At 32.0% G+C, this 25,264-nt stretch overlaps 1 protein-coding gene and 1 pseudogene across 2 annotated transcripts in view; one reads left to right on the forward strand and one right to left on the reverse strand.

Annotated features, from left to right (window-relative positions):
- The window catches only part of FBXO11 (F-box protein 11), a 75,508-nt gene that overhangs the window by 37,341 nt on the left and 12,903 nt on the right, over nucleotides 1-25,264 (forward strand). The window contains exons 2-11 of one of the 2 annotated variants that reach the window (XM_039887219.1): nucleotides 15,963-16,090; nucleotides 16,212-16,293; nucleotides 16,709-16,853; nucleotides 18,381-18,510; nucleotides 19,169-19,252; nucleotides 19,334-19,466; nucleotides 20,576-20,682; nucleotides 20,769-20,880; nucleotides 20,966-21,072; nucleotides 21,155-21,292. In XM_039887219.1, coding sequence (XP_039743153.1) covers nucleotides 15,963-16,090; nucleotides 16,212-16,293; nucleotides 16,709-16,853; nucleotides 18,381-18,510; nucleotides 19,169-19,252; nucleotides 19,334-19,466; nucleotides 20,576-20,682; nucleotides 20,769-20,880; nucleotides 20,966-21,072; nucleotides 21,155-21,292 — 1,166 coding nt within the window. The remainder of the gene's footprint in view (nucleotides 1-15,962; nucleotides 16,091-16,211; nucleotides 16,294-16,708; nucleotides 16,854-18,380; nucleotides 18,511-19,168; nucleotides 19,253-19,333; nucleotides 19,467-20,575; nucleotides 20,683-20,768; nucleotides 20,881-20,965; nucleotides 21,073-21,154; nucleotides 21,293-25,264) is intronic. The other variant, XM_039887220.1, reaches the window with a different exon arrangement.
- Nucleotides 341-459, reverse strand: LOC120622158 (uncharacterized; annotated as a pseudogene).

Genomic DNA, 25,264 nt, shown 5'->3' on the forward strand with positions numbered 1-25,264 from the left:
AAATACCAACTTTTAATTTAAATAAATGTAAAATTTGTAGCAAATATAGTAAAAATGGTAAAACAAAACCGTAAATTCACCTTTTCAAAAGTCAGCCAGTACTTTTGAAAATTTTTGTGCACAACCCCAAAATACTAGGCAAAATGAAAAAATGTGTGAAACTTTGAAATAACATTGTAACTTAAGTAATTCATGAATTACGAGCTGTTTATAGACCCTTAGTAGTTGTTGGTTTTTTTTGTTTTGTTTTGTTTTTTTTCAGGCAAGGCAACCCTTGGTTGACCTCACAGGTTGCAAGGACCTTGTCAGCTTACAATCCCTTATTTTTTCTTATTTTTTACACCTACAGCACCTGGTCTTCCTAGGTGGTCTCCCATCCAAGTACTAACCAAGCCCAACCCTGCTTAGCTTCCAAGATCAGATGGGATCAGGTTTGTTCAGGGTAGCATGGCCATAGACTATAGACCCTTAGTTTTGAACAGTTTATTAAATTAATACCCTTATTATTTGATTATAGGTTTCTCTTACGTTTTCTGTAACTGGATTATTTCAGAGCAATGTAAATGGCTATTTAAGAACACTTATGGACATTAAAGTATATTTTCATTTAATTCTGTGTTCTATTAGCTTTAAAGCAGAATACTTTCTATAAAATCAACTAATGATAAAAAGTATATGATAGAATTATCATTTAAAATATATATGATAGAATTATCATTTGATAATTAGCCTGTTAGCTTTCCTGTGGTACCAGCAGATGGTACAGCATTTTAAACTTGAGACAATTTTATATTAACAACAGCGTTCTCGTTTTATTTTCTGTACTAAAACAGGTTTGAAGGCAGGGTGAAAACATTGTATTTGAAGCTAATATAAGTCTTTGAACTAATAGTTTTAAATTTGTTATAGTTGTTAAACAGCATTGGTATGCCTGATACAGTGTTAATCGCTGTTGAAAGAGGAGCCAAAGAAAGAATCTGTGCTTACATTTTTATGATTAAAAGTTTTGTCCTGTAGATTAGGTTTTGGTTCTTACTCTTTTCTTTGTTTTTCACATCACTCTGCTTTAGATTATTCTCTAGTTCAATGGCTTTCAATCCTGGTTGTATATCGTGAACAGTGTAGCTTTTTCAAAATTCAAGATGCTTTTGGGTGTTGAGTGCTTCAGTCTTACTCAAATTTGCTTGAACAATAGGAAAATTTATCTCATGTGACAAGATGTTTTGTCTCAATTCTCCTCAAAGTCCTAGGATGGTTGCCTTCCGTAAATAATGCAACATTTATCCTTGTTTGTTTCTACTAGGAGAAAAAAATCAGAAGGACCTCCCTCTCTTACCCAGAAACCAAAAAGCAAGCCACTTCTTGTATCTTACTGTGCCAAATTGGCTTAGGCCTCTTCATCCTTAAGGGGTATGGAATTACGGTAAATAGACTGTTCACATGTGGTGGAATGGATATTATGTAGTCAATCACAATGTCCACTTCATAGGAAGTAAAGTGGAGATATATGTGTTTTTACAAAGTCTGCAGGTGATTCAGTGCATAGCTAAGTTTTAGCACTGCTACACTTCCCAGTTCAAAAAATAATATGGAAGGAAAAAAACCAGTGCCCCCTCCCTTTTCCAGTAGAACAAAGGAGAGTTTGGTTTAACTTGTCTTCTTGATTTCTATTGAAGAAGATGAAGTTTTTGGTTAACCTTGGTAAAGGTTAAAATGTTTCAGGGTAAAATGTTTAAGCATAAGGATTGGAAACATATTCATAATTGTCATTTAGATTTATTAACCAATCACGTGAAATAGAGCCGATTTCTAATGCAGCAGCTGCTGTTGGAGATCTTTTAGTTGTATGCTGTCTGGCAAATGAGTTAACCACTCAGAGCATAATGAAATCAAAAAAAAAAAAAAAAAGTAACTATTTGGAATAAAGCTGTTTAGTAGTCTCATTTATCTTAACACTAAGAAACAGAAGCAATAAAGAATTCTGAGAAGCATGACATAGTTCTAAAACCCATGTGCTTAATTCTTGGAAAAGTCTCCTGAGCTCCTATTTTTTGCCTATTTACCCTTACTTTTAAAACAAATATATCTGGCATGCTATTTTTTTGGTTTATCAGAGAAAAGAAGAGTCTGTAGTTAGTCTCATGGACAGCTAGAAGTGACAGTGAACAACACGACAGCAAGAAGAGAGGAAAAAAATCTATAAATTCCAAGATTAACACAAGAAACCCAGCAGTTTTGGGCAACTTATTCTAGAAAATAGCTTTGTACTGATAAATTAATCCTCAGAGCCTCATCATATTACAAAACTGTAGATTGATTTCATGATCCTAATGGTTATCTTATAATAAGAAAGTGTTACATTATTTAAGGATATTCTTTAATAATATCCTTAATAATATTAAAGGCTAAGTAAGATAATTTACTTTATAAACGTTTTCAGTTAGAATAATTAAAATTATGTTTGGTACTTAAGGGTATAAAATTCTCAGCTATCCTGAAAAAGTAGCTGTGAAAACACTTTGAGGGCTACAGATAAGAAAGGCAAAGTAAAACTCTCGCTATTTGTACATAAGGAATTCTACCCAGAATCTTTCTTGAGGTCTCATTTGTTTATGAATTTATGAAAATGTACTATTTTTCTCTATATAAATCACATTTTAAGTCTTGCCAAGTTGTTCTCCCTCTTTCACCCAGTCAGTGCAAATTAGTTTAATCTTGAACTAACCCAGACATAAAAGTGAACCATTGATGTTGATACAAGTTGTTCCCCAAACCCCCAATTTGTTATTTATTTTTAATTTTAATATTTTGAATTCCGGATGATCAGTGGGTGTATTTTATTGTGGTAATGTTCCCCCTTCCACATCTTAGAATCAAGAAGAGAAATACATTTCTGAGAAGGGTAACTTTAAATTACCCATATTGTTAATCAATTTTGTTATTGCCATCGATTGTTTATTATGTAAACATTGATATGAATCCCTTTAATTTTGTAGATAGTAATAGACTAGTAACTTTTGAAGGAAGTATAAATTTTTAGTAAAACCTAAAGTATTTCCAATTTGTTCAGTTTTTTGCATTTGATGCAACCTTGTATTTTTCAGTAAGTATTCATGCTGTATAACATTGTTATTGACATCAATCTGTGGGCATAGCACATGAAAACCTGGATAATTTGTGTGTGTGTGTGTGTGTGTGTTATTATTAGTATTATTATTGTGTGTTTATACTCCAGTTCTAATATGAAGAGTTTTTCCTTTTGGTTTTAGTTAATTATTTATGTGACCCAAGGCAAAAAAGTATTTTGGCGCCATCTGCTGTTCTTTAATATGATACTTCATTTACTTCGGTAAAACTTGTAGGTAGATGCAAATATATATGTATTTTCTCTTTACCCATATAAAGCCTAGAAATAATGGAGATTTTTAAAAATATCTGCTAAAGCTGTCTTATATTTCCTGTATTTCCAGCTTCGAAGGCTGTCTCCTTGTAATTTTGGTGATAAGAAATTGTGACTTATCTAAAAATTATTTCTGTATCCTACCTCTGCTGCTTTTTGTATATTCATTCAATGCCTCTGAGTTCCAGAAGACTTCCTTCTCTAGCTTTCTGTGTCTTCCTGTGAAAGCTACTGAGTAAGACTGGTTCATTGGATTCCTTACTTACCATTTCCTGTGTTTTTATGTCCCTTGTCCTTTCTGAACACCTTGTTTTTCATCTTTAGTCTGCTCATATCTTCAAGCCCCACTTCTGTCCATTCTGTGAACTCTTCCTCTGTGATTCTGAACTACATTTACTTTTATTTTTATTCATTTTTTATAGTTTCTTTTATATAAGAAATTTACACTATGGAGGTAGCATTTTCTATTCATAGTCTCTAATTGTATCACATCATCTGGTACTTTAGTATAGCAATTGACAGACAGACAGATATATACTATATTGCTCTTTCATTGCCATGTACGTCTTTTCTCACCAAACAAATGGCATGTTCTTGGGGCAATTTATATACTGATTTTATAAGCTTAAGATAACAAATCCGCATGTACAATTAGGTATGAAGACTTGGAAATCTGATGCCCTAATTAAAAGAATTGTGTGCAGAGTAAAGATAAATGAATGTTGAGTGGTTGAACTTTAAGTAGATGAATTTTTGTGAATAAATAGCATGATGTTTATTTTGGCTACCCAAAGCTTATCCTACTTTTTCTCTGTCAGATTTAAACATTGTCTCAATTTCTATTGTGATGGTTTACTTATAATATTCCCTTCACCCACCTCATCCCAATATAACTTTAAATCACATACTTAAAGCTTGATTTTATATTTTCTCAGCTGTGGATAATATCTACAGACTCCCTCCTTTGTAAGATGAGGATACTCATGGTTCTTGCTTTTTACCACTAAGCTGTTTCAGTTCTGCATTTTCATTATCAAGGTTAATAACATTTGTAGTGTTTAATAACATTTGAAGTATTTTCTAGTGATTTGTATGTAGGTTGATTCTAGAAGTTGAAAAAATAACAAGTGTTTATCTTTTTATGAATGTAGAAATACTTTCTCCGTAGAACCAAGTATGTGCTAGATTAGATTTCTTTCGCCACTACCTAATATTCCTAGGTCACTCAAAAGAGATCATTCCTAACTGTTCTGATGGATTCTTTTTTACATTTCACCTATTGCCTTTATCATGTTCTCAAATTTTTCTAAGTTCTCTATTATCTAATCTATCAGTTTCCTTTTTTTTCCCTCAGGAAATTATATTCCTTTAGCCCCCTGAAATCTTGGTCCAATCTATACTAGTTTCTTTGGGCAAGCTTCATACCTTTTATCTTGGAATTTCTTCTCTTTGTTGTTTTTCTGTGACAATTTCATTAATTACTGCATCTCAAGTCTGCGTTTATTTTCTAGTTTTATTGAAATATGTCCTTGGGTAACTTCCTAAGAAAGATTATGTAGGAGATAACTTTGTAAACTTCTCCATGTCTGGAAATTTCTTCATTCTACCTTCACTCTTATTTGGTGGTTTGATGAGGAGACTTGACTTCTTTTTATTGATTTTCAACGAATAGCATTGTTTTCAGATCTTCATATTACTGTTGTCCTTTATTATACTTAGATTTTCAGAGTTAAAAGCTTCTCCAGGGTTTTGAGGGAATTTATCGCTCCTTTTTTTGTCATAACCTCTAACACGGGTCCCTAACTCCCAGGTGGCAGACCGATACTGGTCCTTGGCCTATTAAGTACCAGGCCACACAGCAGAGGTGAATGACAGGCAAATAACCAAGCTTCATCTGTATTTGCAGCCCCTCCCCAGCACTAGCATCACCGCATCAGCTCTAATCTACCTAGGATCATCAGGCATTAGATTCTCATAGGAACACCGGTCCCTGGTGCCAAAAAGGTTGGGGACCACTGCTCTGACATGCTTTACTAGGCAGTAGCTTCCTCTGCTTTGCTTTCTTTTTTATCTTTAATCTCTGAATATTGTTGATATTTAAAATACAAAAGAATCTGAGGAGATACTCTTTATGTATTTATGAAAATACAGAGGATCCGATGTATATGTTGTGGTGTTTTTGTATAAAATATTAGTTAACTCATTAACACTGAATAAAATAAGTCATGATTCGACTTTTTAAAAATTCTTTAAACATTTTCAAAAGCTGTGTATGTTCCATTTTATGATATTCTTTTATATACTAATATGCTTCTATAATAAGTATATCCAGTAATATTTAACAATGACTAATTTGTATTTAGTTAGAACAGTGGTTAAGAGTGTGGCGCTCCAGAGCTAGACTCTCTTTGCTACTTAATACTGTGTGACCTTGGGCAAGATGCTTACCCTCTGTGCCTAGTTTCCTCATCTTATAAAATAGAGTTAATACATCTATAAAACGTTTGAAACAGTAGTGCCTGCACATTTAAGTTTTCAGTGCTAGGTTTACTACTACAGCTAGTAGTAGTATATTACTACTACTATTATTCCAATTACTATTGTTATTATCGTTATCATTCGTGTTGATTATATAATAAACTTTTTGGAGACACCCAAGTTACTTTTTGTTAAAAGTAAATAAAAAACATTGTACTTGGAGTCCATTGACCTAAAGCTTATTTTGCTACCATCTAGCTTTCTAACCTTCAGCATTTCATTGAACCTTAATGGGCCTCAGGTTGCCCCATCAGTAAAACTGGCTAATAATATCCTTTCTGTCAGGTGCTCTCTTGATCTGTAAAATGTTATTAGAAATCATGCAGTCCCAGAAATTATAGTCTAACTATAGAACTGTCAAAGAAAGAGAACTGATGGTGCTCAGCCTCCCTCTCCCTCCCACTGCCTTCCCTTCCCTCATCCTGTCCATTTTCCTTCCTTCAAAAATTAGTTTTTTGTATGAATTTACAACAAAAGTTAAATATTTAATGCTTGTAAGAATATAACAGCTTTTTCTCATTTTGATCTTCATACTTTCCTAGTCTTGGCTATTCCTTCACCTTAAAACTGAACTAATAAAAAGGATTTCTAAAAATTTCATGTAAAAATAAAATTGGGGACAGGCTAAATTGTTTTCTTTTAAGCCATGTGCATATGGTGATTTATGTGTTCTATTTTATACTTTCCTAACATCTTGTGTATCTTTAGTGCGGTGCTTATTGCATCGCTTCAATTATTTGTTTACATGTCTAGCTTCCCTACTAGATTGAGTCTCATAATGGTGGATCTTTATATTCATAGTGACTAGCAAATAAATCTAAATTAACAGCTTTTAATTAATGACTCATATGAAACTTAGGTTAGCAGGTTAGCCTAGAATTAGGTTTGTCTTAATTGTTGATTTGGGGCCATGGTTATTCTGGTCTTGAATTAACAATGCACTTCATTCTCTGGTCATATCGGCATCTATTTTGGATATAATGCTATTTTTGAATTACATTGTTGTTCAGTTGAACTTAAAACTACTTAAAATTCATGAAAGTTACTAACTTTAAAAATAATTCGTTTGATAAAGAACATGATTGTATTATTTTGTGAATTTTTTCATTTTTGCATTTTGAAAATGCAAAATTGGAGGTAAAAATATGAGAATAGAAGAAAGAATTTGAAAATATTCCGTGTTGGGGTGAGGTTATTCTATACTTTTTCCTTCCCTGAAAGCAATGGGAGAAAATGTCTTAGAATAGAATGTGACATGTAGCAGGAAAGAATGAAAACAAAGCTAAACTATTCTCAAAGGATGTTAATCCTTGAATTAGTAGTTGTCAATTGATTTTCTATTTCTCATGAAGCTAGAGTTATGAATTCTTGTCAATTCTGGGACTTACAGATGTTTTTATATACATATTGACATCGTTACATTTTGACATCAGTAGATAATTCATTTTACATTATATGGCTGTTTCTCAATAGTTGGATGGCACATCTACCATGAAACATCATTATTGTACCTTATATAAATAATAGTAGTAAATCTACACTTTCTGACTCTTCTCTCCCAATATGGTATATTTTTAGAGTGACAGAATTCTCTAACTTTTTATCTTTAACCCAAATCACTCAGCAGAACTTGAGACCCATATATTTAGTTTTGCTGAGAATCTTTTCTTCAGTATCCCACAGGTGCCTCAAAACTCAAAATCCAAACCTGGAATCATCTTTTTTTCCCTCCCCACCCCTGTGTCACCCAGAAAGGTCCCTGCCTTAGTATGTGGCACCACTATCCATTGGATTGCCCAAATTAATATTATTTCCTGGCTCCATCTCTTGTCTACCCCTACCCATATACATTCAGTCACCAAGTTTAATGAATTTACCTTGTGACTGTATCTTAAATCTATCGTGTCTATCTTAAATCTACCCAGTTCTTTTTTATTGCTATCATTTAAGCCATGTTCATCTCTGTTATATGACTGCCATAGCCTCTTTACTTGTCTCCCACCACCCATGCCATTCATTTCCAATTGTTTTTACACTATTCAATTAGTCTTTCTAAAACACAAATCAGAACATTTCAGTGTTCTGTTTAAGATTCTTCAGTGGCTATCCTTGGCCTTCAAGATAAAATCTAAATTCTTTAGTGTTTAGCACCCTTCATGATCTGGCTCTTGCTACATGATTCAGCCATATGGAGCAACTTGCAGCTGCTTGAGACCTATGCTGGAGGTGAGCACTTTCAGACCTTTTCAGCTTGGACTTTGTTCAAGAAACCTTAAATTAACTAATACCCCAACATCATTTAAGATTGGATTAGATGTTCTTATGTGTTCCCATAGTACCTTCTGCTTATCTCTGTTACAACATGAGACATACTGTATTATTATTGACTGTCTATGTCTCTCCTAAGCTGTGGAGGGCAAGTACAATATTCTGTTTGGTTGCTGTTTCACCAGTACCTCATACACTGCATGGTTCATTCATTTATTTATTCTTCACTCATTGAGCAAATATTTGTTGAACATACTTTAAGGCAATTTAGAATGAATTTGTCTAAATTTTTTCTGTTGAAATGAAGGCTGTTTGAGTTTTGAGTAGTTCTTTATACTATCAGAGATTTATTTAGCTTCTGAAGATTATTCAATGGTCAGTGACTTTACTTCTGGACTCCCTACCTTAAAATATTTAAGTAAAATTTTAAAGTAAAATAGTAAAGCTTTTAGTAAAATGTTTAAATTAAAAAGCATGTTTAAAAAACATTTAAAATAAATTTTGTCTTGATTCCAGTTTATTTGTAGATTTTTTGGTAGTTGGAAAAAAGCTGTGGTAGTTCCCAACTGTGTTAGAAACAGTTGTCAAGTATGGTTCTTTACACTGTGAGACGGGGAGCCGTTTCTAAACACAGTTACTAGCACAGATTTGCCTTCCAGTCTGATCTTTGGCTATGGGTAAGTAATGTAGATTATGTATAATATTTGTGGGAGGAAAAAACTTCTGTAAATTAAATTCCATAAACTAGCCTCTAACTTTAGGTTAGTTTATACTCCACAGTGTATATAGACTTTAAACCCCAGCCAGTCAATAGTGTATACAGTCTTTTGTAAATCTTTAAGATAGTTATAAAGGTATATAAAAATTAAGGTATTCTGCTAGCTTCAGAATATATAGACTTAATTCTTTTCTTTCGTGGAAATGAATCCTAATGTAAATTTTCAATGATGTTTAATGTCAAAGATTTCAAAAGTTATTGTTTAGTTAAGGAATCTTGCTTATTCTCCAGAAGCCTTTACTTATCCCTGTGGTTCCTATTAATAGTAAAGACTCTAGTATATTTATATAGGATTTGTAGTAAAATCTAAATATTATAAATTTAGATATTATGTATAGGTGTGTATAGCATCCCTTTAAATTGCATGATACTAACTTTTTATCCTTTAAGAGAACCTATAAAAATTTAATCAAGGAGTGTATGTGTGTACACTGTCCATTTAGGGTACCCATTAGCCACATGTGGCTATTGAGCACTTGAAATATGGCTTGTCTGAATTTGAGGCATGCTATGTTAAAAATACAAAGTGAGTTCAAAGATTTAGTAGGAAAAAAAGTAAAATATCTCATAATGTTATATTAATTACATGTTAAAATAAATTTTAGATATAGTAGATTAAATTATATTAAAATTTAGCTACTAAAAAATTAAAATTATAAAATATGGATCACATTCTGTTTCCATTGAACATATTTGATTGAAAACATTTTTTCTAACTGAAAATCAAATTTTCCATAAGTAATGGTTGAAACTTTAATATTTTGGCATTGTTATTTTTATTAGTCTTAAATTACAGCTTGACATCTAAATATTAGCATTCTAATATTATATGTAAAAATGAAAGCTATAAAGTTAAAAATTTTTAACAAAATATTATTTTGAGGACTTATATTAGACTTTGCTGTTAGAACAAACCATAACTAATCCTTCATGATTTCTTGGTTCTTGGATTAGAGCCAGATCAGTTACTATGGATCATTCACCTTATTTGTTGTTTCACTTACTTATTTAACAAATATTTTTTGTTTGCTTCATATGCGCCAAATCTATCTTGGGAATACTTCTCCATAATTTCAGGAGGGAACAAAAAATAATGAATGGTCATGTAAATGATATCATAGAGTTAGAGGTAGAAGAAGTGAAGCTATTCCTGTCTTTTTATTTTCTATAAAGTAGTATGTAAGTCATTATAACATAATACTGGTGATGGTTTCTGGGAAAAATTACGTGAATTGAGTAAAATTAAAGGATCTACATAAATGAGAACCAATATTATTAAACACTAAGGAAAAATATAAAAGAGGAGCCTGTGCTCAGAGCTTATAATTTTGTTAAGAAAATATGAGATATGCCAAAAAATTAAATAACAACATAAAGCAGCTATGATATGGTAAAGATATATGGTGTATATACAGTACTTACAGATGAGAACACTAATGACTAGAGTTTTTTTTTTTAACTTCTTTGCTTATTACAGTAGTGGCCAAGTGATCTTTTCAGAATGGCCCCTTTGTAAATAAATACCTTCTGGCATTGTACCCTACTTTCTGAACAGTCAGTGGTAATTTATTATGAGAACTGAATAAAAATTTAGCATAGGTTCTTTATCTCTGCACAAGTAAGAATTTAATACAGTTCTTTCAGAACTGAGCTTTGAATGGGTCAGAACAGGACAGTGTTTATTAATGGGACGTTAAGGTTACTATGCCATTACATGATTCAAATCAGGTAGCTTCACATATTTATTTGATGTGAACTTCAGGTTGCAGCTGTATTAACCAACACCTTCTCTTTTCTATTTTACCTCTGAATTCCTTACTTTTCATTTTTTAATATTTGCTGTTGATGAAGAGAAGGAAGGGGTCTCTGTAATGATAATATGTATAGATTTTAAATAGGAGTGGTAGTGGGGTGAGAGAGAGGGTTATATAGGATGAAAAGTTTGAGAATGTACTTTTGGATGTTGTGGAATCTGACTACTAGCAGCATGATAAATCAAGCTGCTAGCTATGTCACCCCAGCATGCATATATGCTATAAACAGAAATATGATAAAACAAGAGCAAAACTGTAAATGCATAGCTAAACTTTGAGGAAAGAAAGAAAAGAAGGAATTCCAAGGTGCCAGAGATGAGAGAAATCAAAGCAGTAAGTGGAAGCTGGTGTCGCTAGATAAAATAGCACAGGGGCCTTATGGTCCTGGATATATGTCCTGATAGATCTGGGGTGGAATTTTAGTGCACATATGGGAATAGGAGATGTGGCCTTGGGCCTTTTCAAAATAGAGCTAGAACTAAGACCCAGGCATGTGGCCTAGAACCTGAAACAACTTCCATAATTGTGCACAGATTTTTTTAAAGTGTCCAATGATAGAGCAGTCTAAAAGAATAAATATAAAATAAGTTTGTGAAGTGATTAAAAGAATTTAAAAAATGAAATGTGTAATGAAGTAACAGGCCAGTATTAAAAAGAAACAATAAGACTAAAACCAAAGCAACTTTTAGAAATTAAAAATATAATCATGGAAATTGGCTTTAGCTGATTAGACAGATATTCCTACTTTGGCTGAAAAGGAAAGAAAATCTAGCAATAAATCGTTGAGAAGAACTAAATTTAAAATGTAATGACTCAAAAGTAGAAGTTGAAAATACAGTTTGAAAAAGTACTAGTCAATATAAAACAAACAAAAAAAACTGTTAGTAAAATATTAGCCAAAAATAGATTTTTCAGACAAAAGCATTATTGAGCATAAAGAGAGCCATTGGATAATGAAGAAAGAAGTAATTCATCAGGAAGAAATAATCTTGAACCCATATATCCAAATAACATCTCAGAGTTTATAAAGTGAAAATTTACATACTAAAAATAAATGGACTGCAGGTATAATGAGAGGTTTTAGCACATTTCCTTCAGAAGCCAATGGACAAATGAGACCACCATTACCACCACCCCCAACAAAAGTAAAGGCCTAGAATATTTGAATACAAGATTAACAGACTCGCTATTTTAGATATGTTTAAACTTTATTCTGAAAAACAGAAAGTAGATGTCCTTCTCAAGCACATGAAACATTTATAGAAATTAACCACATACTAAACTACAAAGCGATGACTTCACAAATACCCAAACATATCATACCGGTTTTATTTTCTTACTACAGTGCAGTACATAGAAAACTTGATTTTCAAAGTTTGTTTGAAAGTGATATTAATAGAATAATATATTTAAATGAAATAATAACTGAAACATTTATTGAACATTTAATGTGAGCCAGGCATACTGCTGAGTGTTTGTGTAATTCTATTTAAATCCTTTTAGCACTCCTGTGAATTATAAGATACTGTTACCATCTTTAATAGTTGAGAAAATTTAGGCTTTTAAACTGTTAATTTGCCCAAGGTCTGCTGTTGGAAAAACTTCTGTTTTTTTAATTTTACAATTACAAACTCCCACCTTTTAAAAACACCTCTGTTATTGTAAAATATAGCCAGGTAGAGAAACTCACATAAGAAATATATAGCTTGTTGAATTATTATTAAAGTATTGAGTTATTATTAAGGTTGATATTGTAATACTAACAGGTCAAGACATAGAACTTTGCCAGTCACTGCAGAATCCTTTTCTGTGCCCCATTTCAAACATAACCTCTTTCTTTTCTGCAAAAGACATTTATATGGTAATCATTTTCTGGCTTCTTTATAATTTTAATACCAAAATATACATTCTTAAATAGGATGCTTTAGTTTTGCTTTTTTTTTTTCTCCCACTGATTTCCTGTGCAATTTATTTGCTGAAGTTTGACCTTGTAGAGTTTCTTACAGGTTCGAACGATTAAGATTTGATGTTTTTGTCAAAATTTTGTAGATGGCGGCGGTGTGTCCTTTCATCAGGAGATGTGTAATGTCTGGTGGTGGTTCTTTTTGTGATATCAGGAACTGTTGATGCTCAGTGGTTAAATCCATTAACTTTTTAGAGATTGCGAATTCTTATTATTTCTAATTTTCTTTTTCTTCATTTATTGCTAGACTGTTTCTGTAGAAACAGTCTAATACTTGGTTACTCTGATGATTCAGTTTATAAAAGAGAGGAAGAATAATTGATTATTTCCCATTATTTACCAGTTTTCAAAATGATGAGTCGGTTTTCATTAGGATCTTGCAAAGTAACCATTTTTTTAAAGTATCATTCTAAACTCACATATTTAAATATATTTATTTTAGTTCATTTCAGTAATTCTTACTGATGCTCAAATTGTCCTATCTTTGGCCTGTGGGAGCCTCTTTAAGTTGGCTCCGTGCCATCACGGAATTTATATTTAACAAATATATATTATACATATGTAAGAATATGTTTATATAGTGTTAAACCACACACATACATATGAAACATATTCTTCTGTATCTTTTGATTTTTAAACTTACTATATATTAGAAATAGTTCATTATCAGTCTTATCTAGGACTACTTTGTATTTTGTAATGACCACGTAATAGTTAATTATATAGCAATACCATAGTTTATTTAAGAAACCCTATTGAGAACATTTTAATGGTTACCTGTTATTATTACAAACAGAATGCAATAAACATTGTGGTACATACTACTTTGCCCACATTTAAAGATAGCTGCAGAATCAATTCCTAGAAATGGAATCGCTAAGTAGTAATAGCTATTGCCAGGTTGCTCTTCTTAGAGCAATTAAGAACTGTTTTTTTCTCTCAGATTATGCTTCGATAAAACTAGTATGTGACCACACTTTTTGATCTCTGATAATATGCTGCATTAGAAAGTATCTCATTGTAGTTTCTATTAGCATTTCATTTCCATTTCCTTTATTCTGAATTGTCTGTTTATATGTCCTTGCCTTGGCCTAAATTTCAATTGAATTATCTGTCTTTTCCCTATTGATTTGTAAGGACTCTGATATAATAAAGATATAATTATCCTTTTGTGACATGTTTTGCAAATATTTTTTCCTAATTGTGTTGCTGCTTTTGACTATGTAGTGCTCATTTTTCAAGCAGAATTTTAAAATTTTATATATATTACTCAAATGTATGTTATTTTTTAAATGATCCAACTACTTAGAGAAGAGTTAGAAGTACAGTATAAAGAAGTATTTATTCCTTGAACCCTTCACGAGTGAGTTGCCAGCCTATTGTTCTGTCACCTCCTAATACTTTAGTGTGTATTTCCTACAAATAAGCATATTCTTCTAAATAACCATACTACAGCTATTAAAATCAGAAAGTTAACATTGACCCATTAGTATCTTCTAATCTTCAAACCTCCATTCAAGTTTCACTGTTTGTTTTAATAGCAGCCTTTTAGCAAAAGGATCCATTTCAGAACCACATGTTGCATTCAGTTGCCATATCTCTTCAATATCCTTTAGTCTGGAATGGTTTCTCAGATTTTCTTTGACTTTCATGACTTTGAAAATTTTGAATATGATTTAGAACAACTTAGGACAAATTCATTTCGTCTGATGTTTCCTCGTAATTAGATTTAGGTTATGCATCTTTGTCAGGAATATCATAGAATTGATGCTGTGATCTTATACTTTATCAGGTGGCACACAGTTTCAATTTGTCCTATTATTGATATTCACTTTGATCACTTGATTAAGGCCATGTCTGATTGGCATCTCTACTATAGAGTTACTGTTTTTCCCTTTCTAATTAATAAGTATTTTGGGGGCGAGGTACTTTAAACATCCTATTCTCTATCAAACTTTCAGTGTATTTGTTTGTAGCAGTATGAAATTATGGGTTGCTCTTCATTCAGTGAATTATAATCCCTTTAGTATCATTAAGAATTTTGATGCTCCAACATAATTTTGCTAGTGGATGACCATTCAGGCTGACTTCTGTGTCCTTTTGACATATCTTCATCATTCTTTCAACACTTTCTTGTTTCTGCCACAAGGTAGTCCAGGCTCATCTTGTATTTTTCTCAACCTAGAATTGGCCATTTCTCCAAGGAGCCCTTATTCCTTTTATAGAAAAATGTTATTCAGAATATCCAAATGATAGTTATGCTCATCGCTCTTGAAGTGTCACTGTTTCCAGGCTTTCTCAGTGGACAGAGCTAGGGAATATATACGTGTACACACATGCCTCCAAACATTTACATCTATATTTGTGTCTATATTTATCTATTAAAAACCATGAGTTCATGTTGATACCTTCAATTCTAGTCAAACACCATAGGATTTATTGTGGTTTTCTCTGTTTATATTTTAACTCCTCTCTGACAGAAACCTGGCTTCCATTATCCTGTTTAATTATTTGATCAGTCCCTCTGTTGCATGTAACCAGTCTTCTTGTCCTACCATCCCTCCTCTTGTGTGATGCCCTTCTCTCCCTGGTCTGTCTTGACTTTTCATTCCAGGTCATCCCCAACACACACATAGGCAGACTTCCTTCTTTCTGCTCTTCAGCTTCCACACCCTATGCCAGACCATGCTCTGTGTAGACACTCTTTTCATTCTACTTGGTATCTGATAACCGTATACCAAGCTGTCCCTCTTCATGGACATCCTCTTCACCCTGCTTTTTGACTGATACCACTTGCCAGGCTGTCCTTATCACCCCTCTTGAGCTGTAACCATATAGTACTCTCTCCCCTTTCCCTTCCCCTCATCATGTGAACATTGTCCTCACCTTTTTTGAAATGCCCTCTAAGTTTTGTGTCATACTTTGAAAGAGCTGCTCCAGCTTAACATTATAAGAAATAATTTTTTCTATTTTCTTCTAGTGATTTTCTTTTTTTATATTTAAATATATAGTCTATTTTGGAATTTATTTTGAAGTAAGAAATGAAGTAGAAATTCAACATTTCTTTCAGATGGTTATCCAATTTTACATAAAAGTTATATTCCTCCTCCTCAAAAAAAAAAACTTTATCAAGTTTATTGTGTCCATAGAGTTTTTTTTTAAATGTGTGTCATTTTTCATATTGCTTTTTATTTATAACAGATGATGATGTACCTGCAGATATGGTTGCAGAAGAATCAGGTCCTGGTGCACAAAATAGTCCATACCAACTTCGTAGAAAAACTCTTTTGCCGAAAAGAACAGCGTGTCCTACAAAAAGCAGTATGGAGGTAAATTAAGCATAACTATTCTTCTTTTTGTAATTAAATAATTGTTAGGAAACAAAAAAGAGAATGTAATCATTTTTTAGAAGTAGTGATTGCTTAATTAATTTTCATTTTGTTTTTGAAGGGTGCCTCAACTTCAACTACGGAAAACTTTGGTCATCGTGCAAAACGTGCAAGAGTATCTGGAAAATCACAAGATCTGTCAGGTATTTCCTATGGGAAAACTAACAGATGGGGTCATATTTTTTAAAAATTTTGTTTGATACCAAACAATTAAATTAAATGTAGTTTAGCTTTACATTTGGGATTGAGAAAGTGTTTATTATAGGATAAAGATGGCAACTCTGACGTCGCCCACTTTGGCTGTAATCGTTATATAAAAATACTTTTTATATATTTATTTTCACCTGTTTCTGAAATGGTACATAATAGCTAAAAGAAAGAATACTTAAAAGAAGATAAATGTGTGTCATCTATAAAAGCAAAATGCTTATAAAATGATTGTTTTCACAAAATAAAAGCTATTTGTTAAAAAGAAAATTATGTTCTTTAAATAACGAGGAAGTCATGGCTAACACAATAAATAGACTGTTTATATTTTATTTGTTAATCTCTTTATAGCAGCACCTGCTGAACAGTATCTTCAGGAGAAACTGCCAGATGAAGTGGTTCTAAAAATCTTCTCTTACTTGCTGGAACAGGATCTTTGTAGAGCAGCTTGTGTGTGTAAACGCTTCAGTGAACTTGCTAATGATCCAATTTTGTGGTAAGGGAAAATTTATTTCTTATTATCTTAAGATATATTACTTGCTGCCCAAAATGCTAAAGATTGTAAAGTTGAGGTGTGAGTTGGTTACAATTAATCAGAGCAAAATTAGATTGCTTATAAATTCTGAGTTACCTGTTTATCACAAATCTGAGTTGTCAGTTTAGGTAGTATTTATAAAACAGTAAGTGAAGTACTTTCTCTGCTGTTTATCATTTAATAGCAACTGAGCAATTGTGTGAAGTGTTTTCATTTAATTACTTTTTAAAAATTTTTTTAAATTGCTTTTTAAAATCAGAACTAGGTTAATTTAAAAAAGCTAATTCATTAAATCTGATAGTTTAGTGAGAATGTAGGTTTTATACATTGCTTTTGGAAAATACTTTGATAGTTGTATTCATGGATTTTAAAATATGTGTGACCTTTGACCAGGCAATTCCACAACTGAAATTTTTTTTTGCCTTACGTACAAACTTTTTATAATAGCATAGTTAATTGTGGCGGGTAGAGGGGAGGATTAGAAATAATATCTAGCAATAAGGAAATGGACTAAGTGAACAATGTAATGTCTCCTTAGAGGGTTGGGGTATAGTCGTGAACAGTGATTTTTATAGAGTTCTTAATAACATGGGAAAATGCTTTGTTATAAAAAAAAAAAAAGGAGTCTACGGCCCTGTCATCCTAAACAAGCCCAATGCCATCTGATCTCAAAAGCTAAGCAGGGTCCGGCCTGGTTTATACCTGGATCGGAGACCACCTAGGAAGACCAGGTGCTATAGGCATAAAAATTTAAAAAATAAAAAGTAATAAAGGATTGTAAGCTGACAAGGTCCATGCAGTCTGTAAAATATAAATAAATAAATAATTAGAAAAATTTATAAAAGGAAAGAGCAGAATACAAAATTTTGTGCTCTATATAAATCAAAACTGTAATGAAACAATAAAAAGACTAGAAGGAAATATTGTAAACATTTAATGAATATATCAAAAATATAGGTTTTCTCTTTTCTATATACTTTTCTGTATTTTGCAGCAGCTTCTATGATGTTAAAAATAAAGTGTAGCTTAAATTTAGGAAGGAAAATTATGTTTGTGTTAGAAAGGAAAAAGAGACTAAAGAGCAGAAGAAACATTTTGCTTTGTACAGGAAGTGATAATAGTTACTATTACTCCATTTCTAAAATTTGATGGTTCTTGATTATATATAAATGAATTGAAGATATAAAAGAGTTGTTTGAAGTATTTTATTGAAAGTCATCCTTTTCAAAATAACTGTATGAAGCTTTTATAGTAAGGGTGGCTCCTTTTTCCCCCTGACTAAACAATTTTAAAGAATTGTCATTTTTTATCCTTTTGAGTAGACTATTTTTTATATACAGTTATTTTAGCCAAAAACTATGTTTTTATATTTAAGATTCTTTTTTTTTTACAGTCTTTTTAAAAAAGTTTTTGAGACATCAAATAATATTCTGTAGTTGTTTAAAGGACATTTTATGAAGAACTCTTTTAATTTCTTTCCCCCTTCAGGAAACGATTATATATGGAAGTATTTGAATATACACGCCCTATGATGCATCCTGAACCTGGTAAATTCTACCAGATTAATCCAGAAGAGTATGAACATCCAAATCCTTGGAAGGAGAGTTTCCAGCAGTTGGTATGAAGAATAAATAGAAAATACTGGTTTACATTATATATTTGTAAATAAAAATTCCTTTTTAAAAATTTAAACTCAGAGTTTTAAGCCAGTGAACATTAATCAGCCAACATATTCAAAACAATTATTTTCACTACTGACATGTTTACTGCCACCAGTAAACATCAGTAGCCTGAGAGCAGTTATATTTTCTATGGGTCTATTTGAACTTTTATTTAAATTATTAGTGTTCAGTAGTTGTTTTAAAGTTTCACATTTAGCTTAATTTTCACATGGTCCTTTACAAGCGATTCTTAACTGGGGCAATTTTGCTCCACAGACGGACATTTGGCAACCTCTGGAGACATATTTGCTTGAAACAACTAGAGAAAAGGATGCTACTAGGATCTATTTGGTAGATGCTAGGAATCCTGCTAAACATTCCACAATGCACAGGACATCCCTCACAGCAAAGAACTATCTGTTCCAAAAAAATCAGTAGTGCTGAGATTGAGAAATCTTGCCTATTTTTACTGGATATTAATGAGTCATAAACTGTTCCAGATTTTACATTGGACTATGCAACAGAAAATTAGTTGGAATAATTGATAAACGTTTTTGATATTTAAAGTATACATATAGTACTAAATTAATTTAGAATATTTTTTTGACATTTTAGTATAAAGGTGCACATGTAAAGCCAGGATTTGCTGAACACTTCTACAGTAACCCTGCAAGATATAAAGGAAGAGAAAATATGTTGGTATGTTTCATCTGTATTTTTATAAGACTTAAAATGGTAATTTTTCAGTTCTATACTGACACTTTTATTTCATTATTGTAGTATTATGATACAATTGAAGATGCCCTTGGTGGGGTACAAGAAGCTCATTTCGATGGACTTATCTTTGTTCATTCTGGAATATATACTGATGAATGGATATATATTGAATCTCCAATCACCATGATTGGTGCAGGTATTTTGAAATGCATTGTCATGAGAATTTTAACATTTGATTTACATGATCAGTTTATAAAATGCTAATGACTTAAAATTTAGATGAACCTTGATAATACCTTAATAATAGGAAAGAATAGCAATTAAATAAATATGCAGATTTTATATGATGAAAATGAAAGCATGAGTTCACAAATTATGGATGCTGGCACACCCAGGGCCTGGTGAACCTGGGGCCTGGCGCACCCGGGGTATGGTCCGTGGCTCTACCTGGGGCGCAAACCCAGGACCTTCTCTGTGTAAAGCACACGTGCTAACCACTACACTATGGAGCCACCCCTCTATTTCTTTTTTAGATGTATATATTTCTTGATGTCAATACTTTGTCCATCTGCCTTAGTTATTAGGAAAGAAAAATGTTTTATCTTTTATTTGAAAATAAAGATGCTACTGTTTTTATTGCTGTTTTTAATTAAACATGCTTTTAAAATATTTTTGTACTATTTAAAAGCTATATTCTCAGGTTTCTAAGAATAAATGTAATAAAATATTCGTTGAGCACTGATCAGTCATTTGAAGATCTGTGCTATCTCTGATTTTTTAAAGGTACAGTATATAGGTCACTTTAAGATGGCTAGTAATAACTTTTCAAATCAAGACCAGTTTTGGAAATAAGTTTAAATAAAGAGGTTTCTTCCTCTCTCTACTCACTGTCCCCTTCTTTACTCTCCCTGACCCTCTTTTTCTGGTGCTGCTGGTGGTTTTGTTTCTACAAGAATCCAGTTTTTAATATGCCATTGCATTTGGTATTATATATACTATTTGTAGTCTAATCTTATTAGAAGTATCATGCATGGATTTGAGTATGATACTCCTATAATATCTACATTAAATATGACTGCCAGTAGTAAAGGCTAGTGAAACATAGTTATCAATAAAAATATCAGCGCTAATGTTTTTTTAAAAGTTCTTCCTCCAAAAAAAAGTACCCAGCTTAAAAACAATAAAAGTATTCTACTGTATTACTAGTTTATGGCAAAGTATTTTTACTGATTAAAAAAGTAATTTTTAAATTTACATTTAATCTGTCTGATAAAGATAATATGCTTTAAAATATCTTCTCCACAGCACCTGGAAAAGTAGCAGACAAAGTTATAATTGAAAACACTAGAGATTCAACTTTTGTTTTTATGGAAGGTTCCGAGGATGCTTATGTTGGATACATGACAATAAGGGTAAGAAATTTTAAGATTTAAAATACAATATGTTGAAATGATTAAGATAGTGATTATTTATTTCAAACAAAATTTCTGCTTTTCAGTTTAACCCTGATGACAAATCTGCTCAACACCACAATGCACACCACTGTTTAGAGATTACAGTAAATTGTAGCCCTATTATTGATCACTGTATCATTCGAAGTACATGTACAGGTTAGTGTTTCCTTTTTGCTTTATTTTAAAATGAGTCACGGTGTTGTTGCCCAATAGGTTTTTAAATAGATTATTTTTCTTTCAGTTGGCTCTGCAGTATGTGTTAGTGGTCAAGGAGCATGTCCCACTATCAAGCACTGTAATATCAGCGACTGTGAAAATGTTGGACTTTATATAACAGATCATGCACAGGTATTCTTGATTTTTGATTTTTTTTCCTTTTTAATGTTTTTTTAAAGTTCTACTAATGTTTATTTCTGATTAATTATTGTAGGGGATATATGAGGATAATGAAATTTCCAATAACGCTTTAGCTGGGATTTGGGTTAAAAATCATGGAAACCCAATTATTAGACGGAATCATATTCATCATGGGCGTGACGTTGGTGTGTTCACATTTGATCATGGCATGGTAAGAACGTGTATACTTAATAAAAAAACTAACCTCATGTCAGTTAAATTTCAAATAGATTTCAGCATTTTCTCATCACTAAACTATCTGAATTGAAAAGTACAGGTTAAAAGATTACAGCATTGTATGATAAAATCAATATTTATTCTGTAAATTCATGGATCTAACATTATGTACATGTAAGAAAGATGGAGTCATTTAAGAATCGATGTGATATTTGAGGGGGAGTAAGGTCTAATCTAGAAGTTCTCAAATATAAATGTACATAAAAATAACTCAGAAAAAATTAATCAAAATTTTCAAGGATCGGGCCCAGGATATACATTTTTAATAAGCACCACAACTGAATTTAATACAGGTTGTTAGAAGACTACACTTTGAGAAGTAATAGTTTCATCATTAGCTTGACTTCCATTTTATTCCTCTTAAAAATTTTTAACTGGCAGAACTTTAGTAAGAGATACAGTGATAATAAAATATCAGTTCTAAGACTGTTATGCAGTTAATTAGATAACTTTATGGATGATGTTATGTTTTAAATTCTACTGTGTCATTTTACACAATTTTCTAGAGACATGACTTTTTGAGTTCTCTTAGGCCACTACTTCAAAATAATGTTCTTAGATATCTGTTCAGGTACTCTTCATTTAATGTCTAATTTTCATTGAGATAATTTTTAAGTCCTACTACACAGCACTGGGAACCTTTTTTGATAAGGAGTAAGAGGTGGACGAGGAGCTGGTGATGTGGTAGCAAATGGTTATGGAGAAACTTTATTGCTATTATATGGTATTAATCAAGCAGTTTAGGAACACTGGATCCACATATACAAATTAACAGTTAGCGAAGGAAATTTTTATTTTTATTGTTTGTGCCTAAAACCCTAATGCAGCAGTCGTTTTTTAAACTGAATTAGTCCATGAGCAGAGTACCCTTTTATCAAGTTCTGATTAGAACGAAATAGTTTCAGACCATCCAATTCATCATTATTCTTAGGATAACTGTAATCTGAGAAAAACAGTTGGCTTGTATTTCAAGCAGTAGCGTTGTCCTGTAGATAAGAAAGCAGAGTGGAGATGACCACTCGCCCATCCCCAGCTGGAATAAAGAAATTGACGTTTCGCTGCAAATTGTAGTTGTTTTTTCCAAGAAGGTGGGAGTTGGAGAGTCTGGGCAAAGGTATGAAGGATGTCAAAACTTAAGTCATGAGATGCTGCCTTCTCTTAGAGGCCTATATTGGTTATAGTTCCTAAGTGGACTCTTATTTTGTAATGGGACTAAACTAGTATTTTCTTTGCCTATATTTCCTTTTAGACCTAGCCCCAGAGGTACATACAATTCAAGTATCATATTTATGCATATCTCTGGTATCATTCACAAATGATTTGAGGTACCAAGATAATTTTAAGCAGAGTAAATGTCCTCGTTTTTAAAAGACCTATGATGGTGGTCACTTACTAAAGTTCATCATAATAATGGATTCCTTATCACACATCCCTGATACAGTTTGTTTTTTATAGATTTGGGTTTATAAATTTTATAACTTTTTAAAAACAACTATAGGAAATGCTAAAAATAGATATTCCATTAAGAATTAATGAAGAGATTTGTAAGGTATTAGAGATTTATAAGGTAAGGCTTGAAATAAAGCATATCTTGGGCCTAGCATCTGTTTTAGGGTTGTGACACATCCTTTAAAAATCCTTTGGTAGAATATTCTCTCATTCTATGTACAGCAGGTCATTTTGGTACAATGTTGATGTGGGAAAAAAATTGTTTCTGGACTAGGGCTACTGTTTGTGTAGAGTTTGCACCTTCTTCCCATGTCTTTGTGGGTTTTCTCCAGGTACACATGTTAGATTAATTAGTGTGTCTGAATTCTTCCAATCCGAGTGAGTGTGGGATGCGTGTGAGTGTGCCCTGCAATGGAAGAGCATCCTGTCCAGGGCTAGTGCTTCCTTGTGTCCTGAGCTGTAGGGTTAGGCTCCAGTCACCCAAGACCCTGAATAAGCAGGTTAGAAAATAATTACCTTGTTTTTGTTAGTCTTTCTTAAATGTATGTATAGTTCAGATCTACTTCAGTGTCTAATGTTAGTATTTTGGGTCTTTAGAATTTTGGTGATGTTTTTGTGACCAGAAATATGCCATAGGAACTTAAAACTCTTGTTTATAGCAATTAGCCTGTTGTAAAATTGGTTTCTTTATACATCGTTTTACTTAGAGTTGCAGTTTCTAAGAACTGATCCAACCACATTAAATGAGGACTTAACTGTATTCTTTTGGCTCATCTTCTTTGTATTGGCAGCCCATAATTGGTAGGATGACATCACTAAAGATAACCTTTTTAAAATTGGACTCTGTTTTCTATAGAACTTCAAAGAACATAAGAATAAACATTTAAATTAGTTTCTGTGTTGTCCTCTATCTCTAAATATATTTATTTTTATTGTTCCTCTAAAATTGTCTTTCTTTTCCTTATCTGTGCCATACTTAGAATTTAAATTCCTATGTTCATAAGAATAAATCATAAAATATTTTCTACACCTTTTTAAAGAAATTAATATTTTTGTAAAAATACTGTGTACCCAGTATAAAAGACACCTCTAGGATTTCAAAGGATATGACTCTAGAATTTGACATTTATTGCATGTTTAAACTTTAGAAAAAGGATGAACTCCCCCTATGTAAAATGAGTAAATAAACACACATTTCAACCTATCTCTACCCCATTATTTATATTCTTATTTTCTTGTGTAAAGATTTATAACATTGACATTCCTATAGTTATTGGTATATATTTATTTACCTTTAGTCCTTTTATCACAGTTTCTCTGTTCCTGATTTTTTTTCTTTTGAAATAATAGACTTAATGCTGTGTATTGTTTTTTTTCTTTAAGTTTTATGTGATTTCTTCAAATCTGTGTTCCTTAAAAGGTGCTGATTCTTTTCTCTCTTCTTTCACATAATCACAGTTGCCAACCTCACTCCTTAAAAACAGTTTTCTGTCAATGTTCACAGTTCTTTAATTATCTTTGTTTAATATTCATTTCATTACCGAGTATTATTTTCGTAGAATAAAATTAAAATGTCAGCAATGTCAAATTGCTATAAAATTTTTCAGTCATATTCAAAATTTATGAATTTAACTCGACATATTGACAGATTCTCTGTGTTGAAATTTGTCCCCTCTCTTCTCCTTTGACTTTACTTCAGATAGTCATCGTTAGATAGGAAATTTAAGCTTTAGATGGTAGAAATTGCACATTAGTGTATTGTGGTTTCTTCTTCAGATTTACTACTTGTGCCTGAGTTATTTCTGTGAAAATACTACTCCAAGTGTTTTTCTCCTATGTTATATTTATGCTACTAGATCATTGGGTAGGCTTATGAGAATCTTCATTTGCTTGGGGAAAACTACCTTGCTAAAGGTTTAAGATAACATTTATGCTCTCAGCGCTTTACTCTTCCTTATCCATATTTCACAGTATTTGACAAGTGTTTTATAGCAATGAAGACAGCATATTTTTTTCTCCCTACTTTTTATTCTTTTTTGTTTTTCGGAGAGTTTTAAGAGAAACTCTTGAAGGCCTTTTACTCTGTCATATTTAATAATTCATTTCAAAAAATCTTAAAAAGTGCTTAGTCTCACTATTTTTATATCAACATTAAAGTTTTTAACTTGATGGAATGGTGATTTTCAAGGACTCGTAGTAATGTGTTTGGCTTTCATTTTAAATATAGAAGAAGCTCTTAATAATCTGGTATCTTCTGGTATGGGGAATAAATCACATAATATGGGATAAAATGTCCATGCCTTTAGAGTTTTGTTCATATAAGTTGGAACTTTTTTGGTTTGCACCTTAAAAAGTATTTAATTAAAATGTAATTTAAAGCAAAATTACATTAACCAAACCCTTTAACCCATAATACTAGTGAGATGTTTCCTTGTAAAATTACAAAACTCTTAAGTCA

Source organism: Pteropus medius, unplaced genomic scaffold (genome assembly GCF_902729225.1).
Source record: "Pteropus medius unplaced genomic scaffold, Ma_sr-lr_union100, whole genome shotgun sequence".
Taxonomy (NCBI): Eukaryota; Metazoa; Chordata; class Mammalia; order Chiroptera; family Pteropodidae; genus Pteropus; species Pteropus medius.